Source organism: Oryza glaberrima, chromosome 4 (assembly GCF_000147395.1).
Source record: "Oryza glaberrima chromosome 4, OglaRS2, whole genome shotgun sequence".
Taxonomy (NCBI): domain Eukaryota; kingdom Viridiplantae; phylum Streptophyta; class Magnoliopsida; order Poales; family Poaceae; genus Oryza; species Oryza glaberrima.
Genome location: NC_068329.1, coordinates 2,121,228 through 2,135,879, shown reverse-complemented (window position 1 = coordinate 2,135,879; position 14,652 = coordinate 2,121,228). Strand labels below are relative to the sequence as shown.

At 38.5% G+C, this 14,652-nt stretch overlaps 1 protein-coding gene across 1 annotated transcript; it reads left to right on the top strand.

The window, feature by feature from the left end:
- Nucleotides 1–8,135: 8,135 nt before the first annotated feature.
- On the top strand, nucleotides 8,136–10,088 carry LOC127770172 (uncharacterized). The gene has a single exon (XM_052295838.1). It carries the CDS (start codon nucleotides 8,136–8,138, stop codon nucleotides 10,086–10,088), a length of 1,953 nt encoding a protein of 650 aa, XP_052151798.1.
- The last annotated feature ends 4,564 nt before the right edge of the window (nucleotides 10,089–14,652 follow it).

The window sequence follows — 14,652 nt, the reverse complement described above, 5'->3', positions numbered from 1 at the left end:
TAATGTGATGTTGTTTGCAGTTAAGCCGAGGTGCGATGGCTGCAGAACTAGCTAGCTTTGGAAAGAGTGGCAAATCCAAATACTAGTCATCCTAGGCTGCGCTCTACAAGTTATCGTCCTCCGCTTGTCATGTATCCGTCGGCGCAAAGGTTACACACTGCGAAGGATCCTCCTCTGGCTTTGCTATGTATCTGCTGCTCCACTGCAATCTGCATGCTTGGCCGGCTATCCATCACCACGAGCAGCAGCTCAGGTGAGAACCAGCTGATTGCATCCTGGACAACATTCCTATTGCTTCACCTGGGTGGCCCAGACAACACCACAGATTATTCCTAGAAGGACAATAGGCTCTGGTTGTGCCACCTGCTAACTTTCATTATGCAAGTTCTGGGTGCTGCTTGTGTTCTCTACCTTGGTCGAGGCCATCGTCCTCATGTTTGAGCGCTCAAGTGCTCGCCATCGTTATCTTGAGCTGGACAGAAAAGAGAAGCGGCACGCAGTCTGTGTCGTCCATTGACTCTTCTCTATTCGCAGATCTAGGGAATGTTCTGTTGGGCACTCATTACCTGTTCAATGTTTGCAAGAGCCTCTTCGTAGATGATCAAGCATAAGATATAATTCAAATCCCTAGGTGCATGCATTATTGTATTAGAAGATTGAACATACCCATTAACAAAGGGGATGGCCAAAAATTTTATAACCACCAGCATGGGGACCAATGTCAATAAATTAGCAACACACATTCTTTTCCTTCTAACCGGGTTAATCCAACTTTCGGTGTACTCACCTTATTGGTCTAGCACTTTTTATATATACGACTTCTTTGCCTACTAGATTCTATGCATGCCCATATTTGTTAACAGTTGCAAAGAACATAGATGATGAGCACCGACAGCGAGTACCCGAATATGTCCCTCTTTCATGGTACCAATAGCAATTAAACAAGTTACCTTTTTAAAATTGTCAGGCAGCGTGAAATCAGTAACTCAACGAATTAAATCAGACTTGTCTATATAAATAGAATTCAGCAGCAAACAAATCAAATAATCCAGAGCTACGCTTACAATAGTTGAACATCAAATCCTAGATAAAATAATCTTCTACCCGTGCTTTCTAACATGATCAGAAGAGAGGGCACTAACATTTACCAAGTAACAAGATCAAGGAAATATAGCTTCTTCTCGCACCTTCACGGCAACGGCAATAATCTCAATTCGTATATGGGATCACCATCAGCTTTTCTGGAGAACTCTCAACAGAATGACACCAAAAGAACCCTTCTGTTACACAGTCAATCAACCCTAATAAAGGGATCAGTTAGGGCCAGATGAAGTCTTTTTCGGACTCAACAAATAAAAAAATAAAATATACTAATTACTTTGATAATCTAGTCGCTAATAACCTTACTAATGACCTTTGGCTAGGTCATGTTCTTTTCTCCAACAAAAGTTGGATTAAATTTTGGATACTCGTGGCATGCTTTTCAAACTACTAAGCGGTACGTTTCGTACGAAAACTTTATATATGAAAGTTGTTCTAAAATATCAGATAAATCTATTTTTCAAGTTTAAAATAATTAAAACTCAATTAATCACACGTTATTACAACCTTGTTTTGCGTGAAACACTTAATCTTAATCTTCATCTTCATCTTCATCTTCAGGACATTCAAACACCACCAATGGTGGCCAGGCTAAGCTAACTCAACAAGAATAAATTAACCGACACAAATATACTTAACCTCCATGGTTTGCTTTTTACTGGGTTCTGTTCCACAGTTCTCGAAGTTTGACCATGTTCCATGCTTTGATGCACGACGACTGGTAAAACACCAACGAAACATATTAGTTTCTTCTTGCCCACGTTATCCTCCCTCCCTTGGAACAAAGCCATCCTTGGCTTTAGATTAATTTGAGGTAGTTCTTTCTTCTTCTTTTCAAAAGAAGTTCTTCTTCTTTACGATAGGAAATACTACTAACTTGATAGAACTATCATGTAATGGTTTCGGCAGATGTTTAACACAACTAGAAGAATAGTGATTACTTCGGCCCTCGAGTGCTGCATTATGATCAACATGCACGGTCTTCCTCTACTATATCAACATAGTTTCTGATAGAAAATGCAATTCTCAACTTATGAGTAATTTTCAGCGTGCCCTCTTGATTCGTCCATTGATTATAACACGGCATTGGAGGCCTCCACGTAGACAAAGATAAATTATGCACCAAATCTAAACTAATAGCATTAGTAAAACTACCACCATCAATTATTAATTTGCATATCTTCTGCTGAATTTTGCACTCTGACTGAAAAATATTGCAGTGTTGCCCTTTGCATCAATGTAAGAGCTATCTCATTGTATTGCACGTGCAGCCATAGATAAACCATTCTTCTGTTCAATACCATCATCCGTAGATAAATCATCAATATATCAATATATTGTAGTTAGAGTATGATCAAGCTATTCCCCTTTCTGAATTTTCTAATATACTGTAAAAAATATAACCTTCTCAAGTCATCAACACCCTTTTCTAATTAGGACAATCTCTCATATAATGTCCTCTTCTCCCACAAGCATAACACTTCACACATCGCGATTTAGAACCAAATGCAGTAGTAGATTCAATTTTAGATGTGGATTTACTCATCGAAATAGCAGAAGGTTTAGATACATCCCTAGATGGAGTAGTCGGCTTGAAATAGACCGACTTACTACCAACACATCCATTACTGTCCCACTGAAAATAACGGGAATGGCTAGTGTGACAACTTTTTAGTTGCTGCTTGCATCGTATTTTTTATATAATAATATGATATCTCACATCATCATTGAGACCATCAAGAAATAATAGCTTTGTCATTCTCTGTTACCAAAATACGGCTCATTAACAATTCCATCTCCTTATAATAAGCATCCACTCTAAAATCACCTTGTTTGAGTTGCTACAAGCGTGAATAAAATGATATAGTACAATGTTCAGGAACAAAATGGCGAGCCATAACCTCTTTCATATATTGCCAAGTATGTGGACAACCAACACGTACTAATAGATTCCACCAAGACAAAGCATAATATATGAATTCAATGGATGCATCACGTACCTGCTCATCCTCCGAAAGTTGTGACTATTAAAGATCTTATCGCAACGCATCTCCCATTCCAGACAATCCTTAGAATCACCAGAACCTGAGAAAGAAGACATGGAGATTTTCATCTTACAAAGCCCTTTATCTAATGGAACACGAGCAACATGATGATTCCGGTTGTCACGGTGAACATAACAAACCTTGTCCATAGAAGCGGGACCTTGGCAGAGAGGTTGTTGAGGACAGCGATGATAATCGTCTCCATCAGAATGGAGCCCCAAACTCTCATCCTCCGTATCATACCCATGATGTTCAGGTGGTGGACGCTGACCGTGTCTAGCATGTGCATGATGTCGTAGTGGGTGACGACCCACTCACATAGAAATCCTCCTCTCAAGCATCGTGAATTTGTGATTTATGCATTTATCCAAAATAATCACAAGCGCTTCCAATTCAACCTTATTTTCAGCAGGCAAATTAATATCAAAAACATGCATAGTAACTTTTTTCTCATCAGAACTATGGTGAAAACCATCAGTAATGTTAGAACATCAAGATGTAACTATGATATAAATTATGAAATTTTACAAAAAATAACTCAATAATAATGTGATAAACCACGCTCTGATACCACTTGGAGAGCACCCGGCAATGAGTACCTGAAACTGTCCCGATCTTTCATGCTACTAATAGCAATTAAACAAGTTAACTTTCTAAAATTGTCAGGCAGCGTGAAATCACCCCTAATTAATGCACACCTCCAGTAATAATCTCAATACTGGGTAACTTGATGCATTAAACCGGACTTGTATATATAAATTAAGTAGCAAAATAAACCAAATAATCAAGAGCTCGGCTTACAAATAGTTGAACACCGAACCCGAGATTCTACCCTGTTTTCTAACACGATCAGAAGAGAGGGCACTAACATTTACCAAGCAGCAAGAAAAAGAAAGTAATCTCCTGACCTAGTTTCCTCTCCAACCTTCGCAGATGGGATCACTCAACAGAACGACAAAAAAAAAAAAAGAACTCCGTTACACAGCCAATCAACCCTAATAAAGGGATCACGCAGGCCCACATGAAGTCTTTTTCGGACTCAACAAATAAAATAAATAAAATATACTAATTACTTTGATAATCTAGTCGCTAATAACTTTATTAATGACAGTTGGATAATTAACTCGAAACCAGGCTAATTTAACTCAGCTAGGATAAATTAATAACCGACACGAGGGGTTCTCCGGTGCTTGGAAGTTATATGGTCCATTAATCAACTAAAATCTAATGGTCCACAGAGAAAGGTATCTTCCGAGAAAGGTAGTAAAAAGTGGGCCAAGGTACTTAATCCGTAAATTAGGTGGAAGGTTAAATAGGTAATTATCTTGATTTGACAACGATCAGACTGAGAGAGGGTAATTAAATCATGGCGTGGCGTGATCGGCAGGGAGCCTAATGCGCCACTAACCTCGCGATTAGTAATTGTGTAATTAATGATAAAACTGAGAAACTAATTGATAATAATCGTGTACATATTTTCCTTTAATCTATATGGTCATATTCTCATAGTATCTCAAAAAAGGGAAAAAAGATTCTCATATTGTTGTATTCCTACCGTTTCATATTATAAGTTGTTTTGACTTTTTTTCTAGTTAAGTTTTGATAAATTTGAACAAATTTGCATGAAAAAATTAGTAACATTTAAATATTAAATTAGTTTTAAAAAATCTAATATTAAATATATTTTGATAATATATTTGTTTCGTGTTAAAAATGTTATTATGTTTTTATATAAATTTAGTCAAATTTAAATAAGTTTGATTAGAAAAAAATCGAAATGACTTATCTTTACCTATTATAAAAATTAAAGATATTTTTGCCACAAATTTTCGTACGTCTTTCTAATCCGATTCTGTTTCTATTTTGCGGCTTCGTTTATTTTGTTTAGCCGTTTCGTTTATTAGCGAGAAGAAAAAAAAAGGGATTAGACCGGTATTGCAGGCGAGATGGACAGCGAAGGGGCTGACGTCCTCAATGCCTGCCTGGGCCTCAGCCCAAGTAACGTATCAGCCCATAATCTTCTAATTGTGATTGGCCATAGAGTATGCTATTTGATATTTTCTCTGTCTCAAAATTTAATAATTTTAACCTTTAGAATTTGTTCCCATTTAATTTCACAAATTTTCTTAATACTTGTGTCCAACTATAAAAACTTTTATATTTTGATCAGTACGGATGTAGTAATAAATAAATTAAACTGAATTTAAATTTGGCTTCCGTAGAATTTTTCGTCCATCGTCGCACACGCTCACGCTGTCCGATTCCATCACCTGGCATCGAACGCGCGTCTTCCGCATCCTGTGTAAAACACGTAAGGCCGACAATCGCAAGCAATCAAACCCACAAACCAAATATGAAACCCCCGTTTCAAAAGTTCCCAAATTAGAACTCTAAACTTTCAAATTAAGATGATGAAAAACACCAAATCAACATGAAAGGAAGTTGGATAAAATATATATTCAAACGAGTTCTCACAGTAGATTTCACCTAAACTAAAACGTATAACAATAATAAGATTAAAATAGCCTTCACGCGTTGCAACGTATGGGTATTTTTCTAGTAATATAAAATGGAGAGAGAACGTGCCTAAGTCACAACAAAATAGGAATTAATGATTGATATGGAAATTGAATGAGTCCCACGAACATGTATCAGAAGCACTACAGAAGCCACAGAAACAGATTAGAGACGGAAGCAGATTAGGAAGTTACAGTACTATCCATGTTTACAATATTTTTATTTCTAAACTGTCCTTGTTGAATCAATGGTGCGTGTTTATCCGAGAGGAGGTACTGGAGGTACCTCTCAAGCACCTTAAAAGACCTCGACCGACACATATATACTTAGCCTCCATGGTTAATTTGCTTTTTACCGGATTCTGTTCGGCGGTTCTCGTAGTTTGGCCATGTTCCATGACTAGAAGCACGACGACGGGTAAAACTCTTAACAAAAAATATTAGTTGCTTCTTGATCACATCAATACATATGGTCTGATGATCACTTGAATTAAAGCAGCAGGCACATGTTGGCACATACAAAGCTCACTTGGACAGTCATCTAGCCTTGCCTTGCGGACCTCTTATAACAAAGAAAGGATAATAAAGTGAGCGCATGCAGAGACTTATTGAACGCTCAAAGTTAAATTAGCTACTCTCTCCGTTTCAGGTCGTTATAAGATATTTTGATTTTAATTAAAATTAAAACTGCTTTAAGTTTAACCAAATTTATAGAAAAAAGTAGTAACATTTTCAACCCAAGACAAATTTATTATGAAAATGTATTCAATTCTTGATTTAATGACACTAATTTAGTATTACAAATATTACTATATTTGTCTATAAACTTAGTCAAACTTAAAATAGTTTAGCTTTGATCAAAGTCAAAACATCTTATAACCTGAAACAAAGGGAGCACCGATTTAAAATTTATTAATCCACCACTCCAGTATTAAGCCAAACATACTACTCTTCTTGCTTCCTTAGTGTCCAGTAGTGCCACTCCACTCCAGTATAATAAGAGCTTAATTGGGAGACAGTCAGTCAGTTCAAGCCAGAGGGACCGGTAAATTCATCGATTATTTTGGTACGTGTATATATTGCCTTCTTCTCGCCTCTCTTAGTTTCGTTTCACTTGATTTTTTGTCGAATGAACATTATATTCTACGGTTCTACTGTATATCTATAGCATGTTTGCAGTGATCGTTTGTAATGCGCTTGTGATCGGTTCTCTTATATTGTTGGATTCCAATTGGTGTTTCTCTGAATGTGCGATTCACCAACGTACGGACGATTTCTGTTTGGTTAAATTCGGTTAATTAGACCGGTGTAAATTGGGGGCTGGGGGCTGTTCAGGCCATGGTGAAAGACGAGTACAAATCAATCCTTGGATTATTCCCCACTGTGGTCTCTCTGATATTAGTACACATCAAGAGTGTGAGACACATCGGGGCAGGAAGCAGGATCTATTCAGATTTTACAACAATCGTTATACTTCGCTTGGCTACTACCAATGTGTGCATGGATTTTTTTTCCTTTTGAAAATAAAAAAATCATAGTACAAACGTAACCATTCATAACACATGCACACTCACTTCTAGGAATCCATATACGCACACCCTACTTCTATAAACATCTCAAGAGATTAGACCAATATATCTTTGAGAAATTTTCATATATACCAGATTGTTAACTTAGAACACAATTGCTCACACCCTGCAGTTGCATTTAATTTAGGTACTGCGAATTCCGATATGCTTCTGAAAGTAGGATTTGACATTGTGTTTGTGGTTTCCACTTTATCAGCTCTCGTGCAAGCTGCTGCCGTGCAGTGCTTTGTTTACCCCTATATATATTTGGTTCGACATGTTATTTAGTAACACCTATAGAACGACAAGGTAGTCAGCAGTTTATCTTGATATACTCCTCGTTTGGCATTTTCGTTATCTTTTAAGTCAACTTAAAACTTCCATGAAATTTAGAGAAATATATATTATACATAAGAACGACCTCTGTAATGCCCAATAAATATATTATCAAGACATATATAATCGTGGATTTTAATTAACCTACTTTGATATTTTAGATGTTGGTGTATTTTTTAAACTTAGTCAATTATCCTAAGTATGATTTAGAACATAACTAAAATATCTTACAGTATGAAAAAGGAGGGAGTACTTTATATACCCAGACAAAAAATATTTAACTTATAAATCCTTGATAACTAAATTTATATTATAATAATAAGCTTTTAATATTATGATAGTATTTTTGAGTTAGATGTTATCTTTCGCAAAATATTTTTGACGAAATATTTATCTTTAGCGCTTAAAGCTCGTAAAAAAATATTTTTTTCTACTAGAATGTTACTGAGTAACCATATTCCTCTTTCCTTTCAAGGAATAGTGAGCATTTTATGGAAGGGTATAGGGCTGACTGGTTTTAGATGGAGTATTTCATTAATTGATGTTGTTTGCAGTTGAGCCGAGGAGCAATGGCCGGAGGACTAGTTCAACTCTGGAAAGAGTGGCAAATTCAAATACTAGTCATCCTCAGCTTCACTCTACAAGTTATCCTCCACCTCTTGTCATGGATCCGTCGACACAAAGGTTACAAAGTGTTAAGGATCATCCTATGGCTTTCCTATCTATCTGCTGACTCCACTGCCATCTACACGCTTGGCCAGCTATCCATGACCACAAGCAGCAGCTCACGTGAGCACCTGCTGAATGCGTTCTGGGCAACATTCCTCTTACTTCACCTGGGTGGCCCGGATAACATCACAGCTTATTCCTTGGAGGACAACCAGCTCTGGTTGCGCCACCTGTTAACTTTCACAGTGCGGGTGTTGGGTGTTGCTTATGTTCTCTACAGATACATTGCCGGCAGTAGGACTTTGGTCGAGGCCATCATCCTAATGTTTGCCGTCGGTGTTGTCAAGTATGGGGAGAGGGTATGGGCATTCATGTGTGCTAACATGGACAGCATCCGAAGCTCTCTTGATTTTTTAGATGATTCAAGTGCTAACAATCCTTACCTTGAGCAGGCCAGAAAAGAGAGGATGAACAGAGATCTAGAGCAGGCTCTGTTGGGTGCTCATTACATGTTCGATTTTTGCAAGAGCCTATTCGTTGATGCTCTTTCGATGTCAGAGCCCCAAAGAAGTGCTGTCGAGCAAGCCAAGCAAATTGATGGTGGAAAGCACATGTACAGGTTAATCGAGATGGAGCTATCCCTCATGTATGACATTTTATACAGCAAGGCAGCGGTTATACACACCTGGTATGGCCGTTGCATTCGAGTCTTTTCACTACCTGCCACAGTTGCTGCACTGCTGCTATTCCATTTCAGTAGGAGAGATGCTTATCACATAGTTGATTCTGCCGTCACTTATGCTTTGTTGATCGGGGCTATCCTCCTTGAGATCACAACATTGCTGAGGACTGTAGGGTCTTCTTGGACATGTGCGTTCTTGCATACTAGGAAATGGGATTGGCCCTGCAATCTTGTAATGTTTACTCGTCAGATTGTGAAAGCAGGACGAAGTAGATTGTGGCTGGATTCTATTGGACAATATAACTTGCTAGATTTCTGTACCCGTGATACGACGGATCTGAGAGGCAGGATTGCCATGAAAGTGGGGCTTGAGAACTTTAATAAACTGCATTACTCAAGCACAACCTCAATTTCAAGTGATATCAAGGAGTTTGTGCTAAAAGAGATACAAAAGAGAGGCCGAGGGGACATCAGGAATGCACGGGGTATGTGCATCCTCTATGAGAATAAAATGGATGAGGAACTCAGCTGGAGCACGGTAGACATTGACTTTGAAAAAAGCATCCTTGTGTGGCATGTCGCAACCGATGTCTACTTATGTTGTTTCAAAGAAGAGGTGGAACATACAGAGAAACCTGTTGTAAAGGTGATCAAGGAGATCTCCAACTACATGTTGTACCTCCTTGTGCAGCACCCGGATATGCTACCTGGGCCAACTCGCATAGGTCTATACCCAGAGGTATGTGCAAGTTTGGTTGAACTCTGGCAGGAGCACTCCACCAGTAGCTCGGAGGGTGGAGACAACAACCGCTCAAAAAGCAAGAAACTAGCAAGCTTGTTGTTCCAAAAATTTGGCAGTGAGAGCACAGCTAATGAACACGGCCAGGTTTACCTTGATGGGGCTGCAGTCGCTGGGGACCTGCTTCGCAACGAATGCAATGTGCCCAACATGCTGGGGTTGATTGCTGGGGTGTGGTTCGAGATGTTGTGCTATGCGGCGCACCACTGCAGCAAGGAGTCACATGCCAGGCAGCTGAGCACTGGTGGTGAGTTCCTCACTGCTGTGTGGCTTCTTGTGGAGCACATCAAATTTCCCAAATCTGAGGATGATGGGGGACCTAGTTATGTGTCAACCGAGATATCTCAACAGCAGTTAGATAACGTAGTTTAATTAGATATCTCTATCTTGTATTCAGTAATTGTCTCATGTGGTAGATGATATCATATACTGGCTGGTTGTTTTGATTGGTTGGTGTATGCTTTCCTTGTAAGTCACGATGGAGGCTATTTCCATCCTATATTAACATGCAGGTGAACCGAGGGCAAGTTACCGCTTTCCTCTTTATTTTTCTAAATAGATCAGAGCAGGAAATAGTTTCTACCGATCCCCTACCATCTAATCTGTCGAGCAACGCCACTATGGCGAGTTCGTTCAAATCCTTGATCGTAAATCCTAGTAAGCCAAGCGGTCTCGGAGAAACTCAGCAAAGAAAACTAAGCCCTACGTAGGGCGCAGGTTCTCGCCATCATCAGAGAGGAATGCCTTGAGGGTTACCTCCCCGGAGCAAGTAAAGCCTCCACCACATCATCAAGATCAAGGAGGGCGCAATAGAAATCATGGTTTCCAGTCTCGACTAGGAAGAGTAGATAGCCAAAGATCAACAGGTACTAGGTTAGCTACTTTCTTCCATGTCTAGAGATATTCTAGTCCAGATTGTAGTATCTCTAGCAGCAGCAGCCACATGGTATATTGAGGAGGAAATGTTCTCTTCCAGGACACGCGCCGTGCTTAAAAAGGGAGATATGTCAATCACGACATACTTCGGGGAAACTGCACGCCCTCATCGACGACATGATCGCCTCTAAAAAGCATATAGATGACAATGACATCATCTCCTACATCATCGCTAGCCTCGATGAGGAGTTTGAACCCACTACAAGGAATTGGCCCACTAGTGACGAACGCTAGTGATGAAACCTTACTTCCTCACTAATAAGTGGTTTTATAGTGACAAACTATCTTGTTGTCACTATTTTCATGTAGAACTAGTGGGAAACTGTTTTTCCATCACTATTTCACCTATAATTAGTGAGAAAATATTTTGTCATCACAAAACACAATGTCAGTGACATCTCAATCGTGATAAGTCATAGTGTTGTCGCTATTTTATTAAAAAATTGTGACAACCTGGTGGATAAACACTAATTATGCCAATAGTCACGAGTGAACTGTGATGAGTTAATCTGCTCTCACTACTACTGTGCTCAATCCGTGATAAAATGTTAAGTCACCAAAAAACCTAAAAACAGTGACGGGTTGATTGTGATGAATTTACATATTATCATTTTTTTAATTTTTTATTAGTGATGCCATATTTTATCATCACTAAAATTATTATTAGTGATGAGATGGTTATCACAAAAAATAATTACAATTTATAAGGCAACTAAAATAAAGAAAAAAATAGCAGTAGATTGGGCTCGGCAAGTTTCAAACTCCCGACCACCAGGATACATAGGTAAGGCTGTTGACCAACCGGCCAAGATAAATCTTCTAAATTTCTCTTAATCTTTTATAGTAGTACTGTAAACTGGGAGGTCAACAGCCCGGTTGTCCTCCACTAAGCTCCACGCCACCACCCCTGCAGTGCTGTGGTAGTATGTGGTGGGAGTTGGAGAGCGGCCAGTGAGCTCGGCCCCATGACCGGGAGTGCTGCAAGGAGCGCGGCGAGCTCGACCTGCAGCAGCGCGAGAATGGTTAAGTCCCATTTGTTCTCTCATCGAGATACCCGTGTTCCTCTTGGCTGAAGGCAACTATCCCATTGGTGGAAAAATGGGGAATAGTTACGCTGAGTTTGTTGATGGGAAAATGGGAAATAGTACTGCTAGTTTGTTGATCTCAGATGCATATGTTACTTGTCCTCTTTGTCTCAAATTTCATCTATGATTAGCAGGCAGTGAACCCGAACGGTCCAATTGCTTGAGGAGCAGTGACTACATCGATCTGAGCATCTCTTACAGATCTGCAATTTTTGTTTTTGGATCGCACATGCCCATCCAATGGTTAGTTCAACTTAATTTTTATACTAAACTTTGTTCTAATTTTCTTCAGTGCAAGTCAATTTGGCATATCTGAATTGTTTACGAGCCATCACACATATACATAATTACCGACTAGTGCAAAATTTGGTGATGGCTGATGAGCTGTAGCTCCTCCATAAAAAATACCACCTGTATATTGCTTACATATGGTACGAATGTACTGAGCAAAAGAGTATAAATATGTAATAAGAATTAATCAACTATTTTAGTAAGTTTAAATTTGCATGAACCTAAAAAAATTTGTATATTAACTATCATCTGTATCTTCATCACTTTCTGTGCTATTGTCGTCATCTGTATCCATATACTCAGCACCGTCACTTTCAGAATCTTCTTCATCTTTATCAGAATCTTCTTCCTCTTCTTCATTATTTTGTTCTTCAGAATGTGTTATCGGATCTGCTTCGATAGTATCACTCTCAACTTCATTTCTGTCCAAAACCATGACAATATCATCATCGATTCTACTTTCATTAAGTGCCACTGTGATATCTTCGTTCTCTTGGCATGCTTCAGAAGTAGACTTTTTTTTGTTAACGATGGATCATTTTCTTCTTCTTCTGTAGGAGGAAAGTCGTACAGATCACGTGGCTTTGTCTTCACCACGACAAGCCATTTAGGATCTCGAGTATCTTTGACATAATATATTTGCTCAGCTTGTGTGGCCAAAATATATGGATCATCAATTCGCAAGGTGCGAGAAGTATCTATCAAGGTAAATCTGTACTTGTCCTGTTTTACTCCCCTTCCTTGGGCGTGTACATCCCACCATTCACATTTGAACAGTACAAAATTGAAAGTACCATATGTGAGCTTGATAATATCTGTCAAGACACCAAAATAATCTTTGCTTCCACTGGCTTCATCACCTTTAACAAACACTCCACTATTTTGTGATTGAACTAGCATGTCTCGGTCTTTGGTGTTGAATCTCCACCCGTTAATCATATAACTTGTGAAATGGTTTACTCGAGCATCAGGTCCTCTTGCTAGAGCAAATAATTCATCTGTAACAGATGGAGATCCTTTGGAATACAACTCAAATATCTGGGTAAAATTCAGGGTCAAAAAAATATTTGGGTAAAATAATATAATTATTTGTAAAATTTAATATGGAAGTAATATGATGTGGTATATTAGAATACATACATGATTCTTGAACCATTGAAAAAACTCTTTGTCGTGGCGCTTATCCACACCTATATTGCTCTGGTTGCTTAGTTGGTCCTTGTGAATGCTGCAACATAATTAAATATATGTTAATTTTCTGTAATATTACCATCTTAGAAAAAAAAAGACAGTGAGTTGCATCGCTTACTTTGCATATTCTGATATTTCTTCACAGTTGTTAAGTACATATATCCGAGCTTTCTCCAACTCATTCAATGCCATATGACAGTACTTGTTTCCAAGTAGAGGCCTTCCAACAGCACTAAATATTTGTAGTTTTATAGTACCATTGTCATTTGGCACATCTTCATTCCGACTTGGCCGGTTGTTTCTTGTTTCAACTCCTTGCAAATACATTGAACAAAAATGCACACATTCTTGCAAAATATATGCCTCAGCTATCTATCCTTCGGGGCGAGCCTTGTTTTTTACAAATGACTTCAATCTACGTAAAAATCTTTCAATGGGATACATCCATCGGTACTGAACTGGTCCACCAGCAATAGCTTCCTGGGCTAAATGAATTGGTAGATGCATCATTACATCAAAGAACGAAGGAGGAAATATTTTCTCCAATTTACATAGAGTAATAACAACTGAGGATTCAAGCTTCTTTATGTTTTTAACATCTAACTTCTTGGAGCAAATTTCTCTGAAAAAGTTGCATAGCTCAATTATAGCCTCACAAACATGTGGAGGTAGCACTCCACGAATGGATAATGGAAGGTATCTGTGCAAAAATACATGACAATCATGGCATTTCATCCCTGATATTTTACCATTTGTTGCATCCACATAATGTGACACTTTTGAAGAGTACCCATCCGGCACTTTGATTTCCCTAAGGAATTCACAAAATGCTCTCTTTTCTGCTAGTGTCATTGTATAGCATGCCGGACGAAATAAATACTTGCCATCACCAGCTGGAGGTGCATGAAGTTCAGGCCGTATTTTCATGAGTTCCAAATCAAAGCGGGATTTAATGTTATCCTTTGTCTTTCCTTCCAGATTTAACAAGGTACCCACAATACTATCACAAACATTCTTTTCTATGTGCATGACATCTAGATTATGTCTTATTGATAACGTACTCCAATAGGGCAGCTGAAAAAAGATACTCTTTTTCTTCCAAATTCCATATAAAGTGCTCGAACGCTTTCTATTCTTGCTATGTTTCCCAAATTTGACCTAACCAAAATAAAGTGCAAACACAATGGTTAAGAATTATATAAAGTTCAATATGTTCTTTACAAGTAATAAGTGCTCATAATTGGCTTGGATACAATTTACAAAAACACAAAAGTACCTCAAATTAGTAGGATACCTGATTGAACTGCTCATATTGAGCAGTAATGTCATCTCCTGACAATGGTTTTGGAGTAGAACGCCTTTCCTTTTGGCCATCAAAGGACTTTGTGTCGTTTCTCCATGAATGTCTTGTTGGCAAAAAGCGACGATGTCCC

Bases quoted from the DNA above. Each gene is read 5' to 3' on its own strand.
- LOC127770172 (XM_052295838.1), top strand. From the start codon at position 8,136: ATGGCCGGAGGACTAGTTCAACTCTGGAAAGAGTGGCAAATTCAAATA.